The 24990-nt window shown below is 42.5% G+C and overlaps 1 protein-coding gene across 1 annotated transcript in view; it reads left to right on the plus strand.

Annotated features, from left to right (window-relative positions):
* Positions 1-3661: 3661 nt before the first annotated feature.
* LOC311243209 (F-box and WD repeat domain-containing 11-B-like) overlaps positions 3662-24990 on the plus strand; it is a gene marked incomplete at its 5' end in the record, with an annotated part of 130725 nt that continues 109396 nt past the window's right edge. Inside the window, 2 exon segments of the mRNA XM_084332341.1 lie at positions 3662-3721; positions 3725-3793. Of these exon segments, the coding sequence (XP_084188467.1) occupies positions 3662-3721; positions 3725-3793 (129 nt within the window).

The following is a 24990-nucleotide window of genomic DNA, read 5'->3' on the forward strand; positions in this document are numbered from 1 at the left end:
TCGCAGACAGTTCCTCACATCGTCCAATTGAGAAGACCTAAACAAAGTATCATGTGATCATCACGCAGGTCAGCCGTCATTTTGAATCACATACCTGAGTTTTTGCTGTGAAAACCGGGCTTCAAACTTGTAGGGATATTTTAAAATGTTGGTTGTTTTGTCATTCCTTTTCACGAGAGCCTGACCGTATACAGGCATCGAGGGGTGTTTCTCAATCTAATCTGGTATCACATATACCCCATACGAAGCCCAGTTTCATTCATGTCCCCATACAATGACATAATTGACTTAATAAAACAAATGTTTAATTAACTTTTTTGGTAAACAGGAGATCATATATGTATACATACAAATCATGTGGTCTCCACCATGGCTTGTTGCACTAATGTTATGGAATATGATATTTTCCAATTAATGATGTGACACTGTCTAGGCTACTGAACGTTATTTGGCTATTTTTAACTTACCAGCTGCGGAATAACATTGCGATGATGAAAAAGTTGTCATATGATTGAAATGTAAAAAAAAAAAAAAAAAACAATCAGTTTCCTTAAATGCGCAATTGTTGGGGTCATTCCTGCATTCTGCCCCGTTTGCATTCGCATCCTCAAACTAACCGCACCGGAGTTCACTCTCAAGCAAACCGATGTTTTCAGGCATACCTGATTTTTGAATGGCACCTTCTCGCCACCCCAAACCCGGCCTGACTATCCGACGAGACGAAGCAGGGTTTGGTTAAGGTGAGGCCGAAGCGCCTGGGTGTGAAAGTGACCTAAGAAGACAGAACGAAGCAAGGGTTTAACAACGGTCATGTTTAAATACTTGATTGCATCCTCCCTTTCCAACTTTCTTTTTTAATAAATTGACGGTGCTTCACTTAAAGGGGCACTTAACAAAAAAAGAAATAGTATTGATTTATTTTGCACATAATCTCACATCCCAAAAGTAAACAATTTTGTACATATAAAATTTTTACATATTATTTAAGTCTCCAGTTATTGAGAGTTCCAATTTTGGATGTTGTCTCCCGGAGATGTCATCAGAACACAATGAATCCATTCCTTGTTGTGTAATTCCAAATCAATTAAATTATGTAGGCCTAGATGGAGAAAGAAAAATGGCTACATTTCATTGATCTAAAAAAAAAAAAAAAAGTTTAATTTGTGTTTGTATGACATCACTAGAGGCCATGTTCTAATTATTTTGGGGGCTTTCACACCTGCCTTGTTTAGTCTGGTTGAATCAAATCCTAGATTGATCTAATCACGGGGGGAGGGGCAATGCTCTAGGGCCTAGACTCAAGTTCAAGTTCTTTAATAGTTGTCATACAGAAGTACAGAATACTTTCATACAAAATGCTTCTTACTGTTACGCTCCAGAGACTGTGCAAGACAAGATAGTATCAAATAACATAATATAGCATGAATTTAGAAGAAGAAAATGAGGTCACAGTGTTCGGTATAGATATATGTACAATGTTCTGAGTTACCATATAATATACAATACACAATACTATGCAGTGTACTAATGTACAGTACTATCTAGTGCAAAGCAGAAATGGGATGAGGTACAATTTTAGGTAAAATTTTAGGTACAAGACTCGAGCATTGACTAGTTCTGATTAATCACTCATTATCCCTTTAATTCATCATTCAGAGGCTAGAGCATTGACCCCCCTGTGTGATTAGTTTTAGTTGGTATGAATGCTGGCATATCAAGTGTGAAAGCAATTGGACCAAAAGCGGGAAAATAACCCCAAAGTCTTCGTTCTTCCTGATATTTCCAAATGTGTGGTTTTTCATCATCACAAGGTTATTATTGTCGTTGCTGGTCAGTTAAAAGTGACCAAATAATGTTGTGCTATTTAACTTTCTCGCATGGATTATGTAGATGACTGTAGCCTAGGAAGTAGCGCATCATTAATCACAGGCGGTGAATTGGGAAAACTATAATATTTCATAACATTTGTGCGAAGCCAATGTAGAGATGTGTGCAATAGAAAGCTGACCTGCATGGACACAAGCCTTTGCTCGGAAAGAATAGTTTGTCAGTTGGCCAGGCCATGTGAAACACAACTGACTAGGAAAACTGCAACCATTGGCAATGTGAAACTGATGATAAAAACTACAAGAATTGGCAATGTGAAACTGAAACGATAAAAACTACAAGAATTTGCAATGTGAAATTGAAACGATAAAAACTACAAGAATTTGCAATGTGAAATTGAACCAATAAAAACTACAATTGACAATGTGAAACGACCAATAAAAACTACAATTGACGATGTGAAACGACCAATAAAACTACAATTGGCAATATGAAACAACTGAACCAATAAAAACGACAATTGGCAATATGAAACATAACGGAACCAATAAGAACTGCAACAATAGGTGTGAAAGAGCCCAAAACTCAATAACTTAAACGAAATTAATCCACAACTTTTGGGATGGGTGAGCGTGCGATGATGTGCAAAATAAATCGGCATTGTTTTGTTGAAGAAAAAAAAAAGTTGCATTGAGAAGCTTGCTGTGATCAATCCTGTCGTCTTGGTCAGTTAGTTTCGGAGAAACGAGAAAATATGCCAATTTTTTTTTACAGTCAGACTTGGAACCTTTGATGTGTTGCTAGGCAGATAAAGAGGGATGGAGACTTGAGTCATCTAAGGTAACACCGTGCCACCTTGTCTTCGCTATAACCCCTTCAGCTTCACCAAGAGGAATCCACAAGTGAACGCCAGGGGAAAGGGGGGTATCAAAAGACCCAACTGGTAAAGCTGTTCTGATTAATCACTCATTATCATCGTTCATCATCACCTAAGCAAAATGTGATTCTAATTGGTTGAAAGTCTATTGTGAGTCAAACATTTATCCTTCGAATGTGTTATAGCACAACTGCTACTCATACTATGAAATGCATGCCACAATATGTATAAACATAGATTTGTACGACCCCCCCCCCCCCACCCATGTGGAAACGCATCATAATTAATTGTCGACTTCCATATCATGACCAATATTTAAAAAAAAAAGAAAAAAAACACCCGACATCCTGCAACATCACAGCAAAGCTATGCGGATGATTGATGTCGCTTTTTCTGGTCATATCCTTCCAGGATAGCAACAGCATCCTCCATCCATTTGCCCCCTTTTGTTTTGGGGGCGTTACCGGGAAAAGCCTTGGTAGCACGATGAGCCTATCAATAAAGGGCGAGCCGGCGTGGCTACCGCCCCCTTTGTCGAAATTCAACCAATCGGCACGCGTTTCACTGTATGGGGCGTCATCACCCCCCCACCCTTCCCCCCCAGCCCCGCCCGCACCCGTTGTGACACAGCGCCGCGCGCGGAGGAGGCTGGAGCAGTGTGGCCGAGAGAGAGAGAGAGAGAGAGAGAGAGAGAGAGAGAGAGAGAGAGAGAGAGAGAGAGAGAGAGAGAGAGAGAGAGAGAGAGAGAGAGAGAGAGAGAGAGAGAGAGAGAGAGAGAGAGAGAGAGAGAGAGAGAGAGAGAGAGAGAGAGAGAGAGAGAGAGAGAGAGAGAGAGAGAGAGAGAGAGAGAGAGAGAGAGAGAGAGAGAGAGAGAGAGAGAGAGAGAGAGAGAGAGAGAGAGAGAGAGAGAGAGAGAGAGAGAGAGAGAGAGAGAGAGAGAGAGAGAGAGAGAGGTGAATGACGTCTCTGCATTTGCGGGCCGCGCGACGCAGAGGGTTGGGTTTCCATTTCCCACAGTGAGTGTTCAGAGGGGGGGGAGCGACCGTCAACATGGAGCCGGAGATCGAGGACAAAACGTTGGAACTAATGGTAAGATTCGCCACCGGAACGCGGTACCCCCCCCCGGTGTTTTTAACGGGGCGCCGGGGCTATAACGACGGCAGCAGGGAACCTAGAAAGCGGGTCGGTGGAGAGAGGGGGAGAGAGAGGTGGAGGAGAAAGGAGGGGGAGACCAACAAAAAAAATTAAAGAGGGAGGGCCCGAAGTTATCGATACGTTTTTTGTGTGTGTAACCTTTAAAAGAACGCTTCTTCTGACTGACCGGAGCCCGGTTAACTGACTAACATGAATTGTCGTGAAAAGTGTTGAAAAAAAAAAAAAAAAACACCTCCGTTCCTTTTTTTTGGTATAAAATGGACGCGCGGCGGCGGCCCCCCGGTTATAACGGGAAGGTTGAGTCCGAAGAAAAGCCCCGGATCCTCGGGGTCGCTGTTAACTGCGGTGCCGCTGCGCCACTCTGGGCCCTGTGTGTCTGTTAGCATGAGGAGCTAGCTGTTAGCTGCTGTCTGTTAGCCCGCGGAGCTAGCTGTTAGCATGAGGAGCTAGCTGTTAGCTGCTGTCTGTTAGCCCGCGGACCTAGCTGTTAGCTGCTGTCTGTTAGCCCGCGGAGCTAGCTGTTAGCATGAGGAGCTAGCTGTTAGCTGCTGTCTGTTAGCATGAGGAGCTAGCTGTTAGCGAGGAAACCACATAAATTAAAGGCTCTTGTTGATTCAACCGGGGGTTTCGTTTGGTCGTCGTCGTAGTTGACACACCGGCGGTACGGGAGCAGTGCGGACGGTCGTCTCTCTGGAAGAGAATGTAACTGAAATCTGTTGCCTGTTTATGTTTTTTGTGGAACTGCGTAGAAGGAACTTGTGTGTATTTGCTAGTTCATTCAGACAGCAGCGTTATATCGTCGTGATTAAGCAGCGAGCTAGCAGGAGGAGCGATAGAGAGGCCTCTCCACGGAATGTTGGCGTGGTTCTAGTTCTTCCAACATGGCTGCCTGTAACCGCTTGGTGGTCTTTCTACGATTAAATGTCTTACTGTCTGTGCTGTGATGGAGTGGGTCAAACATGGCTAACACAACACGCTAGCTGCTGAGCTAATGGAGGCCTTGCCTAGTGTAACTTAGTTCTGTCTTCCAACATGGCTGTCTGTATATAGCATAGCAACCATTGTTTTCTACATGGCGACGGAACAGACGAGTTAAGTTATATAAATATATATATAATGGGACATAATAATGTGGTGTCTTGTTACTGGGTCTTGTAAACAAGTCACAGTAGAACAGCAATATGCTTTGCCAGTGGTTTATCACAGTAGAACAGTAATATGCTTGCCCAGTGGTTTATCACAGTAGAACAGTAATATGCTTTGCCAGTCGTTTATCACAGTAGAACAGTCGTATGCTTGGCCAGTCGTTTATCACAGTAGAACAGTAATATGCTTTGCCAGTCGTTTATCACAGTAGAACAGTAATATGCTTGGCCAGTGGTTTATCACAGTAGAACAGTAATATGCTTTGCCAGTCGTTTATCACAGTAGAACAGTAATATGCTTGGCCAGTGGTTTATCACAGTAGAACAGTAATATGCTTTGCCAGTCGTTTATCACAGTAGAACAGTCGTATACTTTGCCAGTCGTTTATCACAGTAGAACAGTTGTATGCTTTGCCAGTGGTTTATCACAGTAGAACAGTAATATGCTTTGCCAGTGCCAGTCGTTTATCACAGTAGAACAGTAATATGATTGGCCAGTGGTTTATCACAGTAGAACAGTAATATGCTTTGCCAGTCGTTTATCACAGTAGAACAGTAATATGCTTTGCCAGTCGTTTATCACAGTAGAACAGTAATATGCTTTGCCAGTGGTTTATCACAGTAGAAGAACAGTAATATGCTTTGCCAGTGGTTTATCACAGTAGAACAGTAATATGCTTTGCCAGTCGTTTATCACAGTAGAACAGTAATATGCTTTGCCAGTCGTTTATCACAGTAGAACAGTCGTATGCTTTGCCAGTCGTTTATCACAGTAGAACAGTCGTATGCTTTGCCAGTCGTTTATCACAGTAGAACAGTAATATGCTTTGCCAGTCGTTTATCACAGTAGAACAGTCGTATGCTTTGCCAGTCGTTTATCACAGAACAGTCGTATGCTTTGCCAGTGGTTTATCACAGTAGAACAGTTATATGCTTTGCCAGTGGTTTATCACAGTAGAACAGTTATATGCTTTGCCAGTGGTTTATCACAGTAGAACAGTCGTATGCTTTGCCAGTGGTTTATCACAGTAGAACAGTTATATGCTTTGCCAGTGGTTTATCACAGTAGAACAGTTATATGCTTTGCCAGTGGTTTATCACATTAGAACAGTTGTATGCTTTGCCAGTGGTTCATCACAGTAGAACAGTCGTATGCTTTGCCAGTGGTTTATCACAGTAGAACAGCAATATGCTTTGCCAGTGGTTTATCACAGTAGAACAGCAATATGCTTTAATTGCTTTGCCAGTGGTTTATCACAGTAGAACAGTAATATGCTTTGCCAGTGGTTTATCAGTGAACAGTAATATGCTTTAATTGCTTTGCCAGTGGTTTATCACAGTAGAACAGTAATATGCTTTGCTAGAGCCATATGAAATCCGTTTTATTATTTTCCAAATTCCATTTTATTTTTTCCCAAATTCCATTTTTTCCGTTTTAATATTTCAGAATTCTGTATTTTGCCTTTTATGCTCACTTTACCATCAGAAATAGTGTCTAATAAGTGGGAATGAATAAATGTCCACAATTGAATAAGATATAACAGTCCATTTAATGTTTTTAAGTGCTGCAACTCAGAAATACAGTTCAATTTTACACAATATTTTTCAATTAATATTGTGACAAAATAAAAATACATATTTCAAGTGTAAACAATAGATACAGCTAGCTACTACTGACATTATCACAATGACAATGTCAGTAACCTAGCTATATCTATTATATTGTGATGAAATATAGTAATGCATAATTTAGGCACCTTTAGTTTAGTTTATTTCGTTTATAAAGGACAGTGTATAATGGCAATCGTTTGCATTAAACAAATGGATGGGTGCACTAGATTTAGCAAGAAGCTATCATTTCCATCTATAGTCCTATGTACTGTAACGTTTCATAGCTATTTAAGTTTATTTAGATTATAAAGGGCAGTGTATAATGACAATCGTTTGCATTAAACAAATGGATGGGTGCACCAGATTTAGCTAGAACTTCTAGAAGCTATCATTTCCATAGATAGTCCTATAACGTTACATAGCTATTTAAGTGTATTTAGTTTATAAAGGGCAGTGTATAATGACAATCGTTTGCATTAAACAAATGGATGGGTGCACTAGATTTAGCTAGAAGCTAAACGTCCTAACGTTATAGCTATTTAATCACAATAGTGTCGCAAGTGTTTTTGCGGGTCCAGTCCACGGAACGTTGACAGAATTAGCAAAACACCTTATCACTGGAGGCATAAAAGTCATTAGGATACTGTTCTGCTCTGAATTGAGGGCTTATTGTGGAATTGTTTAGCTTCTTGACGATGTTAACACTGAAGCAGCCAGACGCTTGAGCACCGCGGCTGTGTTGTGTGTAACACGCTGTAGAGTCCCCGCCTCCCCGGTCGCGTGTGCACCAAACGTTCCACCCAAAAACGAAATTTCAGTCCAGATTAGGCCAAATTCTGCAATATTCCACGTTTTGCAGTTGATTCCATTTTTATTGGTTAATTCCGCGATTCCGTCCGCGATTCCGTGAACGCGGATTTCATATGGCTCTATGCTTTGCCAGTGGTTTATCACAGTAGAACAGCAATATGCTTTGCCAGTGGTTTATCACAGTAGAACAGCAATATGCTTTGCCAGTGGTTTATCACAGTAGAACAGCAATATGCTTTGCCAGTGGTTTATCACAGTAGAACAGTCATATGCAGGGGAGGAAATTAGGCCACTTTACTCGCCAATTGCAAGTATTTTTTACGTTTGGCGAGTAATTCATGAAGAGCACTCGCCAGTCTGGCGAGTACTAGTAATTACAAAACAAAACAAAAAAATCATTCTGCAATCTGCTGATTCGCTCACTGACACAAACCGAACTCTGACTCCCCCCTTGATTTCTCCCATTTGCGCCACATAATAATCAGACCATAACCAATGAACATCATCGTTGTACATATGCGCTCTAAGCTCCTCCAATGAACACTCGTTTTCTAGAAGATGACGCCCATCTAGGGGAAGTGGACATACCACTGCGCGCAGACCTACTAACTCCTGCCACCGGCATCCGGCTTGACAACGTAGACAAACTTACAAAAACACATGAGTGGATGAAAATAATTGCATGTAGAGTCGTCGCTTTCGGATATCGGTGCGGTCTGACATGGGGGCGAACAACAGCACGCGACGCGTCTCCTTCGAGTCGGATGAGAATGACAAGTCAACCAGCATTAGCCGGCTAGCTACCTAGCATGTAACAAGCTACCATAACGCGCATTCAACATAGTGGACGACTATACTGAGCGGCTTTGCTTAAATGCAGCCGAGTGACATTTTATTATTACCGGGTTTCCCAGCATATCACCACTCGCCCATATGCCCTTCACAACGGTGATGTTGTCATATTTGGCATTCAGAACACACCTGCTGAACCCCTAGCGTTGTCGATTCGGTTCCAATGTATTGTCATTTTACAGCACAAGTACAGTACAACCAGAATACATTTGGCATACAACCAGAGTGCAAATGTAACAAGTCAAGTTCAAGTTGTTTTATTTAGCTATTACATTACAGTGAAATGCTTGGTTCTTTCACTGCCCAACCCAGTATTGATTGATTGATTGAAAACTTTATTAACAGATTGCAGAATGGGTACAATACAGTACAGCTCAATACACACAATTGTTAAGGGAATGCAGACCAGAGAAGGACTTTAGTCTTGTTTACATCAGGGTCCCCCATTTCAGTCCTGTTTGCTTAATGCCTTGTCCACTTCCTCCACACTCCAATATGTTATGATGAATTAAAAATGGGGGACCCTGATGTAAACAAGACGAAAGTCTTTCTCTGGTCTGCATCCCCTTAACAATTGTATGTATTGAACTGTACTGTACCCATTCTGCAATCTGTTAATAAACTTTTCAATCAATCAATCCCTTCAACCCTGCTCCTGTCAAACCTGCTCTTTCCATTCCCTCCATCATGTCCCCCCTTTCTGATGAATATTTCCTGCACGAGTCAGACACACATTCCTAGTAGTTGAGCTGTGATGAATGAAAACTTTATTTAACAGATTGCAGAATGGGTACAGTACAGTACGGCTCAATACATGCAATTGTTAAGGGGATGCAGACCAGAGAAAGACTTTCGTCTTGTTTACATCAGGGTCCCCCATTTTCAATTCATTTTCAATTCATCATTCAGTATAACCTAGACCAGCCCAACCCAGCATCTTTCACTGCCCAGTTCAGCCCAACCCAGTCCAGAATAGTTCCCTCTTTCATGTTAATATGTGATTTAATGATGTAATATTTTGAAGAGTAGAGACAGTGTGATTAATTTACTATGATTGAAAATCAATTTAGACGAAGACGTACAAAGAAGTAATTATCACAATTAGCGATTTTTTTTGTCTGGTAAAAAATCTATTTGGCTGGTAAAAAAAATCAGATACCCGCCAGTTGGCTGGTAAGCCAAAAAGTTAGTTTCCTCCCCTGGTCATATGCTTTGCCAGTGGTTTATCACAGTAGAACAGTCATATGCTTTGCCAGTGGTTTATCACAGTAGAACAGCAATATGCTTTGCCAGTGGTTTATCACAGTAGAACAGTTATATGCTTTGCCAGTGGTTTATCACAGTAGAACAGTCATATGCTTTGCCAGTGGTTTATCACAGTAGAACAGTCATATGCTTTGCCAGTGGTTTATCACAGTAGAACAGTAATATGCTTTGCCAGTGGTTTATCACAGTAGAAGAACAGTAATATGCTTTGCCAGTGGTTTATCACAGTAGAACAGTCATATGCTTTGCCAGTGGTTTATCACAGTAGAACAGTCATATGTTTTGCCAGTGGTTTATCACAGTAGAACAGCAATATGCTTTGCCAGTGGTTTATCACAGTAGAACAGTAATATCACTCTTTTCCAGTGGTTTACTGTCTACCACGGCACAGGAATCAGGCCCTCTATTACCTTAAAAGCTAGTTTCCAAGAAAAGGTTGAATAACAAGTAGCTAGGGAGAAGTAGCTGACATTACTGGCGTCAAAGTGATTATATTGAAGCCACTGGTTGCTGTATTGTCCACATTTCTTGTCCAACAGGTTTTATTCATCGGTTATTGTAACTAGAGTTACTACGGGATCGTAGACAACATACTACTGTGGACTAGGGTCAACTAGACAGTACCTACATCTTATTACGGTCTTATTATTTCCCACACATTGGTATTGGGGTATATCCGTAGATACTCTGTGCTTGTAGATGGTGGTAAATGCTTAATTAGCAAAAATGTATTGCACGATAAGAAACATTTTAAAGTTTGACCTGACGTTCAAATGTGAAGAAGAATCGGAGCATGCTGTCATTACTATCTTTTTTGGAAAGCTAGATTTAGCTCCTACTGTCATACATACGATGGCATATACCTATATATCTGCAGATAAACTGGTAAGTAATAATTTGTCCAAAAAACTGAAGATGCACCACAGTGCTTTTCTCCTTGGTACCATACCAAAGTCAACAAAAAACAACTTCCAGCGCACACCAGGATACTCAGATTGACATTTCTATTGATGTATTATGTATACATTTTTTTTAAAGAGCAAACTACCCGCTTTGCGCTGTTGCTTCGTCAGATTCGTTCTGTGCTTGTTTGTCATCAGGTGCGCCTTTAGATTTTGCAGGTGCTGATTGACAATCCGACAGGTTGACGTTCCAACACAAGTGCACTTCGAAAAGTCAGCGATAACGGGCAATGGCAACTACAATTCCACTGTACGAAATTACATTTCTAGATACAATAAATCGAGATCCAGAACATATACATTTACACAAACATCAAAGTACAAAATAAACCAATATTCAGTAGAAAAACAGTAGAAACAAATTGAAGTAGAGGATACTATTCAAGAATATATAATTCATTTCACTATAATACATTTATACATTTCGAAAGGCAGAGGAGGTGGCTACTTTTTCTGAGTAGATACGGCATGTAGTCTTCATGCAAAACACCCTTTTTTATACATGTAATTGATCAATAAAAGTGTCAATTAAAGCATCCTGCTGTGCGCTGTAATGTTTTTTTGGTTTACGTTTAAGTTAAAATGTTGCTCTCGGATATCAATATTTGTATATGCTTAAAGAAATACATTATTGGTTAGGTGTACTGTTGGTTGCTGCCCATAATTGAGGCCTATTTACTACTAACAACATAACTGAACTCAAATCAATAGGGTTACAAACAGGTATTATTATGTACTTGGGGTGACTTTTGGTTTATACGTTCTGCCCTAGCTTCACCATGGCAACACGAGATGACATGAATTATAAGTAACGCAAGTAAACATCCAACTTTTCAAGTTACAGGTGCCACATTTTCTTTTTCTTACGTGGTCTACATCGTTTGGACATCTGGGGTGTGTCTGCCGTGTGTATTCTGTCCCAAAGTTAATCACTAACCACTCATACGCAGGGCTCTACGCTAACCTTTTTCACTAGGGGCACAGGTGCTCCTAAATGAAAAAATTTAGGAGCACACAAAGAAATTTAGGAGCACCCAAAAATATTTAGGAGCACAGTGAAAATATTTCAAGTAACAGAGTTTTTTTTTTTCAAAAATAAATGTATATTTGTACTGTGCGTGCATGCGTGTAAATTAGCTCTTGCTACAACCCTGCATGTTTACATTTTGTATTTTGTACTTGATGTTCATTAACATGTGCTGTCCCTATCAAATAAACTATCAAATCAAACTACTGCTACAAAAGGTTCAGTCACTTAACTTTAGCCCCTTTTATGCATACAATGCTTATGTTTTGGCTGTGTTGCTCTTCTAGAAAAATAATCCTTTCAGGGTTGCCTATTGAAATACTGTACACTTTCCTACTGTACACTTTCCTGATTAATTGAAATGGGGGACCCTGATGTAAACAAGACGAAAGTCTTTCTCTGGTCTGCATCCCCTTAACAATTGTGTGTATTGAGCTGTACTGTATTGTACCCATTCTGCAATCTGTTAATAAAGTTTTCAATCAATCACACCTCCAGTACAGAAACATTGTTTGAGTTTGCGTGTCAGGTAGACCATTGATTGACAGTCGAGTCTGCCAATTACATCACATCGCTTGCACTCCGGCGCTGCAGCTGGACCCATTTCCCACCTCTGCTGTTGATAACGCTAGCCAAGTTATTATACACAGTGGGCCAGTGACTTTGGTGTAGGGGTGTAACAATGCATCGATCCTAAGGGGGAAATTCAACTGCATCGATTTGAAAATGTTAGAATAGATTATCGCAATTTTAATGTGTACACGTTATGTTATTGTCATGTCCGTTACAGCCAACACACCGACATACGCTACTGCATCAACGTTATGATTAACAAAGCAAGGCATTCGTTTTTTGTTGCATTAACGTTGTATTACTATTGCTATCGATAAATCTAGGTGTTCTAAAATCTATTGCTATTGGTAAGAGAGAGACTATAATAAGTTGGTGTCTCGGAAAACGAGAGCCCTGATCGCGGAGTTTCAGGAAGTAAACAAGAAAAATGAGAGCTTCCGATTGGTAATTTGCTTTATTTCCCATGAAACCAGTCACTTCACTCTACTGTGATTGGACCGTTGGCTTGAGTGCAATGTGGGACTTGTAGTTTTTTAACGATCTCGCAGCGGAGGAAAAAAAAGACGACAGAGGCTATAATCTGTATTCGCACAGCGTGCGCGTAATTGATTTTTACCGTTCGCATACAAATATTTTTAGGGGCATATGCGAGCAATTTGGTCGCACTGTAGAGCCCTGATACGCGTGAGGAATGGCAGAACAGTGGGCATCTGTCAAAAACATCAAAACGGTCTTAATTGACAAATGCGCCCATTTGCCCCTCCCTCTCCTCTACCTATCCCCACCCTCCTCATGTCTAATATTGCTTCTGTGTGTGTTTGTGTACCAGTCTTATGCCTTGTTGTGTGTCTGTGAAGGAGTGTGTGTGTGTTCCTGCGCTCACTGTGCCTATGTGCGTGTAGCTCTAATACTGGTTTTTCCCCTCACTACCCCCCCCTACCTCCTCCCCTCTTCTCTCCTCACCCTCAACGGTTACTCCCCTGTCCTCCACTCATCCTTTTCTGTTCTTGGGTTCCTTTTGATCATCTCGTTATAACGCACTCCACCGATCCTGCCCCCCCCCCTACTTCCATCCGTCAAACCCAAAAATGCCCTCGTTTCACCCCCTCCCCTACCTGCCCCCATCTCTTGTCACCCGCTCCCCCACTTCCTCCCCCCCCCCCCCCCTCATCCTCTTCCCCCCCTCCCCTCTCTCTCTCTCACACAGTGCTCTGTGCCTCGCTCTCTCTGGCTGGGCTGTTCCTCGGTGGCAGAGAGTTTGTGTGCACTCAGGTGCCTGCAGAGCATCCCCAGCAGCCGGGCTCACAACCAGGTTCTGCCTCTCTCCTCTTACTTCTGCTGCCCCCCCCTCCATCCCTCCCTCCTCCCTCCCCCCCTCCTCAGGCCTCACAACCAGGTTCTGCCTCTCTCCTCTTACTTCTGCTGCCCCTCCTCCTCCCTCCCCCTACTACACCTTCCATCACCATCACACGTCTTCTACCCCCCAGCCCCCACCCACCCTCCCTATCACCTTCTGTTGTCCCCCCCCCCACCCTGCCCACAGAAAGCACATGGCTCTCGAGGTGCTTCTCTGGGGCCGCCCCCTCTCTCGTCTTACCAAATAAAACACGCCGTCTCGGTTTTCTTAAAACCGTGACAACATTTTTATCTTTTCTTTATATAAAATAGCACCTTTTTTCTTCTTTTTTACATTTGAGAGCTGAAATGCTGCCACACACAATGTGAGTATATCCCACAATGCAACAGGGCTATCTGAGGAGATGATATTTGGAACGGGATGATGTTAAATTAATATAACACCCGTGGGCTAGGATTTCGGGGGCGGGGTGATTGTGTTCTGCCCCCCCCCCCGTTGAGCAGCAATGGCTTTTTACTTTTTTGTATTTGCCTGGAGGTGTGAGGGTCGAGGGGGTTCTCCTACCAGCTCTGAGAGGCTACATGCTTGCCTGCCGCCTGCCCGGTCTAACCTGGTCTGTCTGTCCATCTTTCTCTCTGCATGATCGCCACCACCAAGCAAGCCCTGCCTGCCTGTCTGCCCCCCCCGTCTGCCTTGGCCTTGACATCCGACCCTCGAATGACTGACTGTCTTGTTTGTCTTGTCTGCGTGCCTGAGTCGGTGACGGACACCCGCTTCTCGAACCCGCGGTTGCTGTCGGTCCTGGTCGTTGTCTCCAGGTAGCAGCGGTCAGTTTTTGCCTCTCGGGAGGTGGGGGTGGGGCGCAATTAGGTAAATTGTCTAACTCAACAACTGAACATTACAACTTAAATACATTATTCAATAACAAGCCGGGTACTATTTTCTGGAGGAAACGCTTGTATCTTGTGTTTTTTTTTAAAGTTTTATTTGCTCATTTGACCTCCTTTTGATTTTCTGTTGGGGCATCAGGGCAGGCAGGACTCTGTTGTGGCTGGTAAATGTTGCACTTACATTCAATGTAAATTTTCGGACTCAAAATGGTAAAATAGTACCACCGCTACTGGGCTGTTACCACCGCCGCTGTCTCCCAATACTAACTGTACTGCAATCACTGCTCTGACTGAACTAACTACTCTACACAGAACTGGCTGCTCTGCCTGTGGTGTTACACAGGGGAGCAAAACAAACCGTTTCCTCTTCCATAAAATGCTACTCAACCTGTTATTGAGTATGCATTTTAAGTAAAAAATTTGCTATATTTCCACACTTCTCTCCTTCCCTCATATCTGATTCAGTTCCTGTCTCTCCTCTGTGTGTGGAGGAGCTAAGCCCCGCCCTCTGTGAAACAGAGAGAGAGCAGAGGAGAGAATCAACCATCGCCCACTAGGGGACGAGGGGGGAGGGGGGGGGGATCGATACAGCATAGTATTATATTTTGCGTGCTGATATTTTATCGAGGCACTGACGCCAAGTATCCATATTTAAGTATCATGATAATATCGTATCATGGGTCCTCACTTATAAAACTCTGAGGAGAATCCACAATACATGTTTGTATGTACACATGAGGGAATCTCCACAAGATAAAACTGCGCGTCCGCCTACATATACACACAAATAAGTTCAAACGAACCTTAACTCTTAACTATAATCATAGTATTTGTGTGGGTGGTACTGTAGTGTAGCGGTGAGAACACTTGCAATGATTGTTGGTTCGACTCCTGGTTGTGGTGTTTTCATTTCTCTTTTTTATTTTTACTTTTGCTCATGCAATACATAAATATATTACTTGTACAATGCCAAAATATATTACCTATGGCTAACGATCATTTTGTTAATTATTTCCTGCGGTCGATTAGTACTAAACATTTTCTGACGAGACCGCATTGCAACGCATCATCGATAGGCAGAAGGGTGTTATGGTCTTCGTTCCACTTCCTCCTCAAAGTAGACAAACCGTCTCCAAAAGCACCAACGCAGTCTTTACTCACGGAGAAACATGTGCTTTGATTGCAACAATGCCAGTATTTCTACGTGTGCAGGGCTTGAGTGATTATAAGGTAACGGGTCAGAAACGAGGTGTAGTGGTTACATCATTGTTGTTTTTCCCGCGCGGTCCACCCTCCTTGAAATGGCAATGTATTTCCAATGCACCCATTTCTAAATCGTCTCGTTTAAAACAAACATAGCATGAACATTGGCACGGTGTACCTTTTCTGTGTGTATTCATCCACAATCTATAGCTCAACGTGATTTTTTTTTGCAATTCGTAAAAGTAGCAAAATAACAACGTTTATGTTTTCGTTCACTGAGGAACTACGCTTCACTTTGGCGTCGCTGACTGACGTCACCATAGCGTAGACTTCTGGCTGTATTAAGCCCTCAATATACTCGAAAACGGACACACTGCACACGCGGCTCTGTTTATAGTCCATTTGTGGTGTCCGGAAGCGTCGCGTCAAGTGCTTTTGTTATGACAGCTGGGCACATGCGCAGTCGGCACGCATATCCACAGAGGTATCCGCGCGGTTACAAAATGTGTCTTGCCGATGCGTCGTCCGTGCAGACAAGAGCATTGGTGAAAATTACGCCACGCGTACCAACGCGCATCTGTGGACGCGGGAAGTATATTCTGACCTTTAGGCGACGGCACTGAACGACTACTGGTAAGTGTAGTTTTTTTTTTTTTTTTTATCCACTTTTTCTCCCATTTTCTATATTTTCTCCCATCCCAATTTCGTATCATCCAATTCAACCCTCCCCTGTCACGAACGCTGTTTCTTGCCTCCCACAAGCCGGCTGCAATGTGGACTAAGTCATACATAGCACAAGTCCCCTCCGGTACTTGAGGTAACAGCAGTCGCATCTTTTCACCTGCGCAGCTCGATCTCTCAGTGGTGAGGAGTAACGCGTGGGAGGCTCACGCTGCCCCCGACACTTCCTGATTCTACTGCGCAGGCGCACCAACCGACCTGTAGGAGTCGCTGTCCACAACGCCCGATCCCCACCCATCAGTTTCCCACCCCCTAATACAGCCAATGTGTATTAGTATGAAAGACCAGCTAAACTGAAAGCAATGTGGAGCGCTGGGCTCGAACAGGCAAGCCCAGCGTCTCCGTCTTTCGTGGCGCGCGCCTTGCCCACTACGCCACATAGCCGCCCAAGTGTAGTTCTTTTTTTAACGACAAATTAAAAACCTTATATAACTAACTTTATTTCGACCAAAAATGCTTAAACAATAATGTTAGTCATAGAAGGGAACTTATTTTGTGCAAAAATGGAAAGCTTGCCAATGTCCATGAGGCAGAATTAATACAATAGCCCATAATACATTTTCCCAATGATAAATCCCTATACAGGTGGACCGCGCGGGAAACTAAAGTGACGTCAGACTACACCTCCCTATTCAGGTTTATCTTGTTTAATTTAAAACGGATATCAAACATCAAGATGTTCCACCATGTCATACCATGGCACAATGAAGTATTATCCAACGCCATTTCCAAACTATTTGAACACTCTTTTAAAGGCCATTCTAAATCGGTCAATCATAGAACTATACAGTATGTATGACTGACTACAGTGAAGTACACTACACATACAAGGCATTGTATATCCTATATTTTCTACACTAGTCTACCTTCACTCGCTCGCGTCGCTGTTTCCTGTTCCCTCCAAACTGTGCGAACGCACGGTGTAAAGTCTTCGTGGCGTTAAGCAACACAAGACGCATATTTCAAGCCCTGTTTTTTTACGAACTCAACGGTTATAAATTAGGCCCCTGGTGACCCCCCCCCCCCCCCCCATCACCTACACTTTTGCAGATGTACGCCCCGCCCTGACCCTCAGCCGCGCGTGGAGACCGTGTGCGCCTCATCTCCCCCAAATTGGAGATTGGGCACCGATAATGATAACAGAACGGTGTGAAAACAAACAACCTCCCACACAAAAGACTTAAAAAACCATATAGAAAGTGAAAGTTACCATCTTCCTCTTTTGTGCCTTGGTGCTGTGAAAAGGCTACAATGTTACTCTATGGATTGGACACTTTCCTTTGGTGGAATATATATAGGCTATTCTTAACCCATTGAATCCGGGAAACACATTTGTGTGTGTATATGCAGGCTAGTATATATAATGCATTATTAGCAGGCGTTTCAGGTCTAAACGGTACATTATAATTACTTTTCAACAATTATATACGCCGTCATTGAATCTGTGGAACGTGTTGTTGATTTATTTATGCAAAGAAAGTGGTCCAAATTTAAATAATTAATTTTCCAGAACCTCTTTCTTACCGTTTGTGGTGGGTGTAGTGAACCCACACATTTAAAATTAATGGTTTCCTTCCCTGCCTGGCTACCCCACACCCAGGAGGAGTGCAGAACATTCAGAAGACTGGGCAGTACATTCGGTAGACGGTGTGCCTGGCTCCAAAAAGCACCGCTAATTGATTCATTAAAAGAGAGGTTTGTGTAATTGTATTTTCATAGTGCCAACACGACCTACAAAAAGACCAAAACCTACAATGCATTTCTTCTACTTAAAAATTATGAATCCAGCCAAAACCAAATTATAGCACATATCCCGAAGTCATAGAAGTCATCCATTGTTCCAAAACTGCTGAAACAAGTCACAGTCACACTGTTTCGTTTGGCCAGTGTAATTCATCCATCATGTCAATGAAGATGGGCATTGTACTTTTTCCCCTGACCTACTTTCATGAAGTGACCGATTTGCTTGGGAAGTAGTTCCGGTTCGGGCAGAGTGGAAGAAATCTCTCCGTCGATTCATAAAGTAGTTCCGGAAACAAGTGTGATGCACGTCCCTTTTGAACCCTTTCACTGCGACAATACAGAAGGATAACCCTTTCACTGCCACACGACAGAGGGTTAACCCTTTCACTACCACACTACAGAAGGTTAACCCTTTCACTACCACACTACAGACGGTTCACCGTGAAAGTGTTAACCTTCCGTAGTGTGGTAGTGAAAGGGTTCAAGCGAATTTGTGACATCACACAGGGCTGTTAAGAACAAGCAGCATTTCTTCTACTTAGCGCTTCGGCCTTGTATTCTTCCTCATACAGCCACGGAAGTGTTTGGCGGCAGACGAATGTTCATCCTTCTGAAACCTCATCACTAAACAACAAGACCGTGTCACACCTGCCTTCAACAGTCACACAGGGAGACGTCAATCATAGAACGAGCAGACGTATCCATTTCACAGGGAGAGTAGCCTCCGCCGGCCATAATGCAATGCAGCAAATGTAGCTTTTTTTATGTTTCCGTTTTGGTCACAATAGATGGACCGACGACCCCTGTGATGTTTGTAACTTGGCCTAGCTAACGAGTGACACGAGAGAAAATGCAAAAGCAAGAATAAATAAACTTAAACATGTACAACTCGATTGACGAAGGTTGGATATCAAGGTTCTCTGCAACAGGGGAGCATCTCAAGCTTTAAGTACTGTTGGGAGTTCATTTCACGAGCTAGAGGGGCATCATGGCTAAATGCAGATTTACCCTGTTCAGAGCAAACTCTGGGGACCTTAAAGGAAAACTCCAACATTTTGGGAAATTAGCTTATTTAACATCTTCCCTGGAGTTAGACAAGAAGATACATACCTTTTTTTTGTCTCATTAGGCTTAGGGAACGCCCGCACCGTTAGCATAGCTTAGCTTCATCACTGGAAGTGGGTCAGACTTTTACCCTGAAGTTCCCTGTAGGTAAAGCAGTCGTCTGGGTATCTGGAGGTTCCCGGTTCGATTCCCGGGCCGCATGTCAAAGTGTCCTTGATCAAGACGCTTAACCCCTAACTGCTCCCGATGAGCAGGTTGGCGCCTTGCACGGTTGCCTCCGCCGTCGGTGTGTGAGTGAACGGGTAAAATGCGAGGAACAAATTGTAAAGCGCTTTGGATAAAAACGCTATATAAATGCAGCCATTTACCATTTTAGATTAATAAATCTTTTTTAATCTCTGCTTGCTCGTGGACACTTGCTTGGGGGAAAAGGAGTGGGATCTTACTAGAATAATGCTTTCCTCAATCATTTTGAGAACACAAAACAATCTCAATTACCATAGTTAATATAACATAAAGTGATGATTAATTGATCAGTATGGTCAGTCCAGTGCTTGTTTGCTTAGCTTCTCAGATTCCCATGGTGGTGAAGTCACATGGAGGCTTGTGTAGCAGTCTACCAGTAGTGTCATCTGGCAAGGCGTCTACAGCAGATATGCAGTCAAGTCACTCATTCACTCACTTTTTTTTTTTTTTTATCCACTTTTTCTCATTCTATTTTTCTCCCATCCCGATTTCATATTGCCAATTCTCCCCTCCCCTGTCTTGAACGTTGCTAGACTATGCCTCCCACTGGTCGGCTGTAGTGAGGATAGAAGTAGGGATGCCCCGATCGATCGGCCACCGATCGTTATCGGCCGATAATCAGTATAAATATGCGATCGGTGATCAGTGATAATGCTTTATTTTCGCCGATCGTCAAAACAGATCTCACTCGCTGAGTTCTGTCTCAGACACCGGGAGCTGCACACAGTGCTGCGCGTCTGCTCCTCCTCCAGCTCCTCCCGCACGCATGTAAACACGGGTCTAGTCTAGTCTAGTGGGACGGGACCTCCATGAGCTAACGTTAGCTACCGTTACAAAATGACCCAGTCAACTATTCACTTTTAGTTTAATACATGATGAGGCATTGTATAACTGAACGGTATCTAGCCGGCTAGCTACTGATAGCTCCTGATATCAACAAATGCTCCAGCAATAGTCTAGTTATCTAGTACTAGTGTATGATACCTCTGTTAGCTCACGTTAGCTTAGCTCACTGTTCAAAACGAAATGTCCCATTCAACTAAATAGTTCACTGAGGCGTTGTCTTAACGTTATATTTCCGGCTAGCAGTAGCTACAGACAGCTCCTGATATCAATGTCTTATAACACTCATTCGATGCATATTCGAAGCCCGGCTTGCGTCGCAGTCACTAACGGGGATAGCTGAGGGAGTAGGGTATATCTGCAGAGCCTAGGGTAAATCTGCAGAGCCGAATGTGATTTGATCAAAGCAGAGTATGTACACACAGACAGTGGAGATAGCGAGCATTTTGACTTGTTGCGTGGTGGCGTTGTCTCGCAGATAATACAACTACAAGTACAAGTCTAATTATATAATATATATATTTTATAAAAAAAATAAAAAATTATATAATTTTTATTTATTTTTTATTAATCAAAAACGATCGGTATCGGATCGGTATCGGCCGATATGGCTCAAGACGATCGGTGATCGGTATCGGTGGCAAAAAACGTGATCGGGGCATCCCTAGATAGAAGCCTTGCATCACGTGTCCCCTCCGGTACACGAGGAGGCAGCCTGTCGCATCTTTTCACCAGACAGCGTGGACTCTCAGTGGCGAGGAGTAACGCGTGGGAGGCTCACGCTGCCCCCGATACTTCCTGCTGTACAGGCGTCACCCAACCGACCTGTAGGAGTCGCTGTCCACAACGTCCAATCCCCACCCATCGACTTTCCACCCACTAACCTCTGCCAATTGAGATAGTATGACTACTGGCCCAAGCCGGAGGCAACGCTAACTCGGGGAGTCGAGACCGGAGTCTCTTGCATTGGTGACGAGCGCAATCTCCGCTACGCCACCCAGCCGCCCTCTTAAGTCACTCACTATTGATGTTTATTTCAATAAACCAATACCATTGTACATCATGCAACCTGTGGACATTTAGCTTTTATTGGCGATATTGCTAGAGTAGTTTCACAAGTTATATCTGAAGTAGATCTTGTATTTCAAACAGTTTGAGCGTGTAATCAAAGTGCAGCTTTTGGGACGGCCTTCCAACGACCAAAGGTGGATATAACTTTGGTTGTTGTTGAACATAGATTTGTTTGAACAATGGTTATCTAATGTTATGCCACGTTAAATAAACAGAATGTAATGTATTTAGAGGAGGAAATACTCTCGCTAAACGGTCATGGTGTTGCTGTGCTCAAACAGCATCTCCAGCTCAGTCGAGCTCGCTGGGGTTTTAGTCCAATCACATCACATCGCAGCTTGCAGCTCGTTTGTAAACAGCCTCTCGGAGCCAATCGACGACTCTTGCTTATACGCGTCTCGCCCGTTGTCGGCGTTTCGACAAACCCCGGTCCAAACCCGGCTGATGTTTTAGCTGCAACAAGCAACTCTATAGGTCAGTTGGTCCACAAGAATGTCTCCACTCTGTTTCTCCCCAGGAGGCTGACATTTGGAGGTCAAATGTGTGTGTCTGTGTGTGTGCGTTTTCATTTCGGCCAGATTTTAAATAGTTTTAAAGGAAAACTCCAACATTTTGGGAAATTAGCTTATTTAACATCTTCCCTGGAGTTAGACAAGAAGATACATACCTTTTTTGTCTCTGTGCATGCATTAGGCTTAGGGAACAGTCGCTCCGTTAGCGTAGCTTAGCTTCATCACTGGAAGTGGGCAGAGTTAGAGCCTGACGTTCCCTACAGTGCCCTACAGTCACGAAATACACTCCAAATACAACTCCAAAATGTTCCTGTAAACATGTTGTGACCTGTGTATTTACCACGTGGAGAAATAAAAAATTATTGAATTCGACAATTACGTTTTCTAAGCAAATATACTCTGAACAATTTTTTGCCTAACCACTCGTCTCTGGGCGCAGTCAGTGATTTCAACGTGTCGCCGTGTTTGTTGACATTCTCATTCATTCAAAGGATCCGAACCGATTGAAGTTTATGGATACCATGACTTAAAATCATCTTACCTTGACGATTAAAAGCCTCCCCAATTTAGAAAACAGTATTCCCATGGCTGGTCTTGATAGGCTGCTAGCTAACGGAGCTAACCAACAAACACAGAACCGGGCGGACACTAAAGTAAATAACGAGAGCAATGACTTCCTTTCTGGGGGGGTTCAAAATAAAAGAGCGACGTCTATAGCAGCGGAATACGTTTATTTTGTACATTATCTAACGTTATTACATGGCGTTTTAACATTCGCCGAAATGCTTGCTTGTGATTGGTCAATAGCCCCAGACAGCGGTGAAATATTTTTCGATAACCACAGGTGATTATTGTTTTTCGCAGCTGGAGTAATCAAGCCCACTGACACACACTGTTTCAGCTGCTCAGCATATGCACAGCTGCATTCAGTCATCGGTGCAAGCTGCCGGCGATGACAGCGGGAGCGACAGAACAGAACTGCGTCTGCATTTGATCTCGCAAAATGAATTAGGTATATTGTTAGTAAGTTAGCCATGTAATAAGCGGGATAATGTATAGCTATACTCGATCATTGTCGCAAAATAATTTACCTTCATTGACGTTTAAAACACCTCTGCGAGGCGCCTCAGTATTTTAAACTCTGTCGGTCAATTATTTTGCGACAATGACCTCATAGCTATACATTATCCCTTACTTAACACGAACCTAAACTAACTTTAGGTTAGTTGTAACTAGGGATGGGTACCGAATTCGGTACTTTTGAGGCACCGAACTGAAACACGTCGGTACTACAGAGTATCGAATCAAGTGAGAAACCAAAAACCCCTTTTTTTTTTTTTTTTTTTTTTTTTTATACTTTTTTTTTACTTTTTTCTTTTCATGTCAACGTTCACACGCACAATATATGCTTACATAGGATTTGACTTGATTCAACAACAAAGCAGTCGGAGCAATGACAAGCTGAAAACTGTCGAAATTGTAGTTATTTGAAGTTTGGATTTTTTTTTTTACAACTGAGGTAGGTAAATTAAATTTCTTGAGACTAAAAAAACGAAAAAAGGTACCGTTGGGTACCGGTATCGATTCACAGGTACCGGTACCGGTATCGGTTCAAATGTGAAAGGTACCCATCCCTAGTTGTAACGTTAGTTTAGGTTCGTGTTAACGTTAGATAATGTACAAAATAAACGTATTCCGCTGCTATAGACGTCGCTCTTTTATTTTGAAACCCCCCAGAAAGGAAGTCATTATATTTGCTTTAGTGTCTGGTTAGCTTTAGTGTCCGGTTAGCACCGTTAGCTAGCAGCCTATCAAGACCAGCCATTGGAATACGGTTTTCTAAATTGGGGAGGCTTTTAATCGTCAAGGTAAGAGGATTTTAAGTCATGGTATCCATAAACTTCAATCGGTTCGGATCCTTTGAATGAATGAGTATCAACAAACACGGCTTCACGTAGAAATCACTGACTGCGCCCAGAGACGAGTGGTTAGGCAAAAAATAGTTCAGAGTATATTTGCTTAGAAAACGTAATTGTCGAATTCAATTATTTTTTATTTCTCCATGTGGTAAATACACAGGTCACAACATGTTTACAGGAACGTTTTGGAGTTGTATTTCGAGTGTATTTCGTGACTGTAGGAGGGCACTGTAGGGAACGTCAGGCTCTAACCCTCCCCCACTTCCAGTGATTAAGCTAAGCTACGCTAACGGAGCGACTGTTCCCTAAGCCTAATGCATGCACAGAGACAAAAAAGGTATGTATCTTCTTGTCTAACTCCAGGGAAGATGTTAAATAAGCTAATTTCCCAAAATGTTGGAGTTTTCCTTTCAGTATATTGATTCCAATTAGTATAATGTCAAATATGATTAATTTACGATCATGCAGTCAGCTCAGCTCATTGTGTTTGGACATCATTCTTAAGCCCCTTTTCAACCACAGCAACTTTCCCCTGGAACTAGGGACATTTAGAGGGAACCAGAGAATGCTTAAATGCATATTATAAGCTGATGAATCTAGTGATCTATCTTTTCTGCAGAACACTTAATCACTTTTGTTGATTAAGCTATACATTAAAAACATTTCCCCCAGCAAATCTTTTAATAATTTTTTCATTTTTCAAATTTCCCTCTGGATAATAAGTATTTCTATTCTATTCTATATAAATATTGTGCTGTCAAAACGGTCATCTGCTTTCAACCAGGAAATGCGTATTATAAGCTGATGCGTCTAGTGATCTATGCGCAAAAGCGATTTAATTTCTTTCCAGCAAATCTTCGTTAACTTACAACACGATTGTATGACACAATTTCCTACATTTCACTGCATGTCCTGTGTATGTATGTGACAAATAATACTCTTGAATCTTGTATGAGCTAAGCAGGTGATTTATTTAAAGATAGCTGTATTGCCTATTACCTAGAGAACAGCAACAATCCACTATAAATTTGGAAATCACCTGGACTCCTCTCCTGTGAGCTGCCAGTCCATTGGGCCGTCTGTTGCACGTTCCTGTTCAACGTGACGACCAATATATGGCAGAAGAGTACGCAGGAAACATCGGTCTGGTGACTGGTCATTTAACCGCTCTGTGAAATGTCCCAGGGGCCGAAATAGTTGCGTTTAGACTAGGCCTGGGCGGTATCATTTTTTTCACACTGTTATACCTTGATTACCTACAGGGTGTCCGCGGATCCTTAAAAAGTCTTAAAAGG

The sequence above is a fragment of the Notolepis coatsorum genome, assembly GCF_963971535.1.
Source record: "Notolepis coatsorum genome assembly, chromosome: 16".
Taxonomy (NCBI): domain Eukaryota; kingdom Metazoa; phylum Chordata; class Actinopteri; order Aulopiformes; family Paralepididae; genus Notolepis; species Notolepis coatsorum.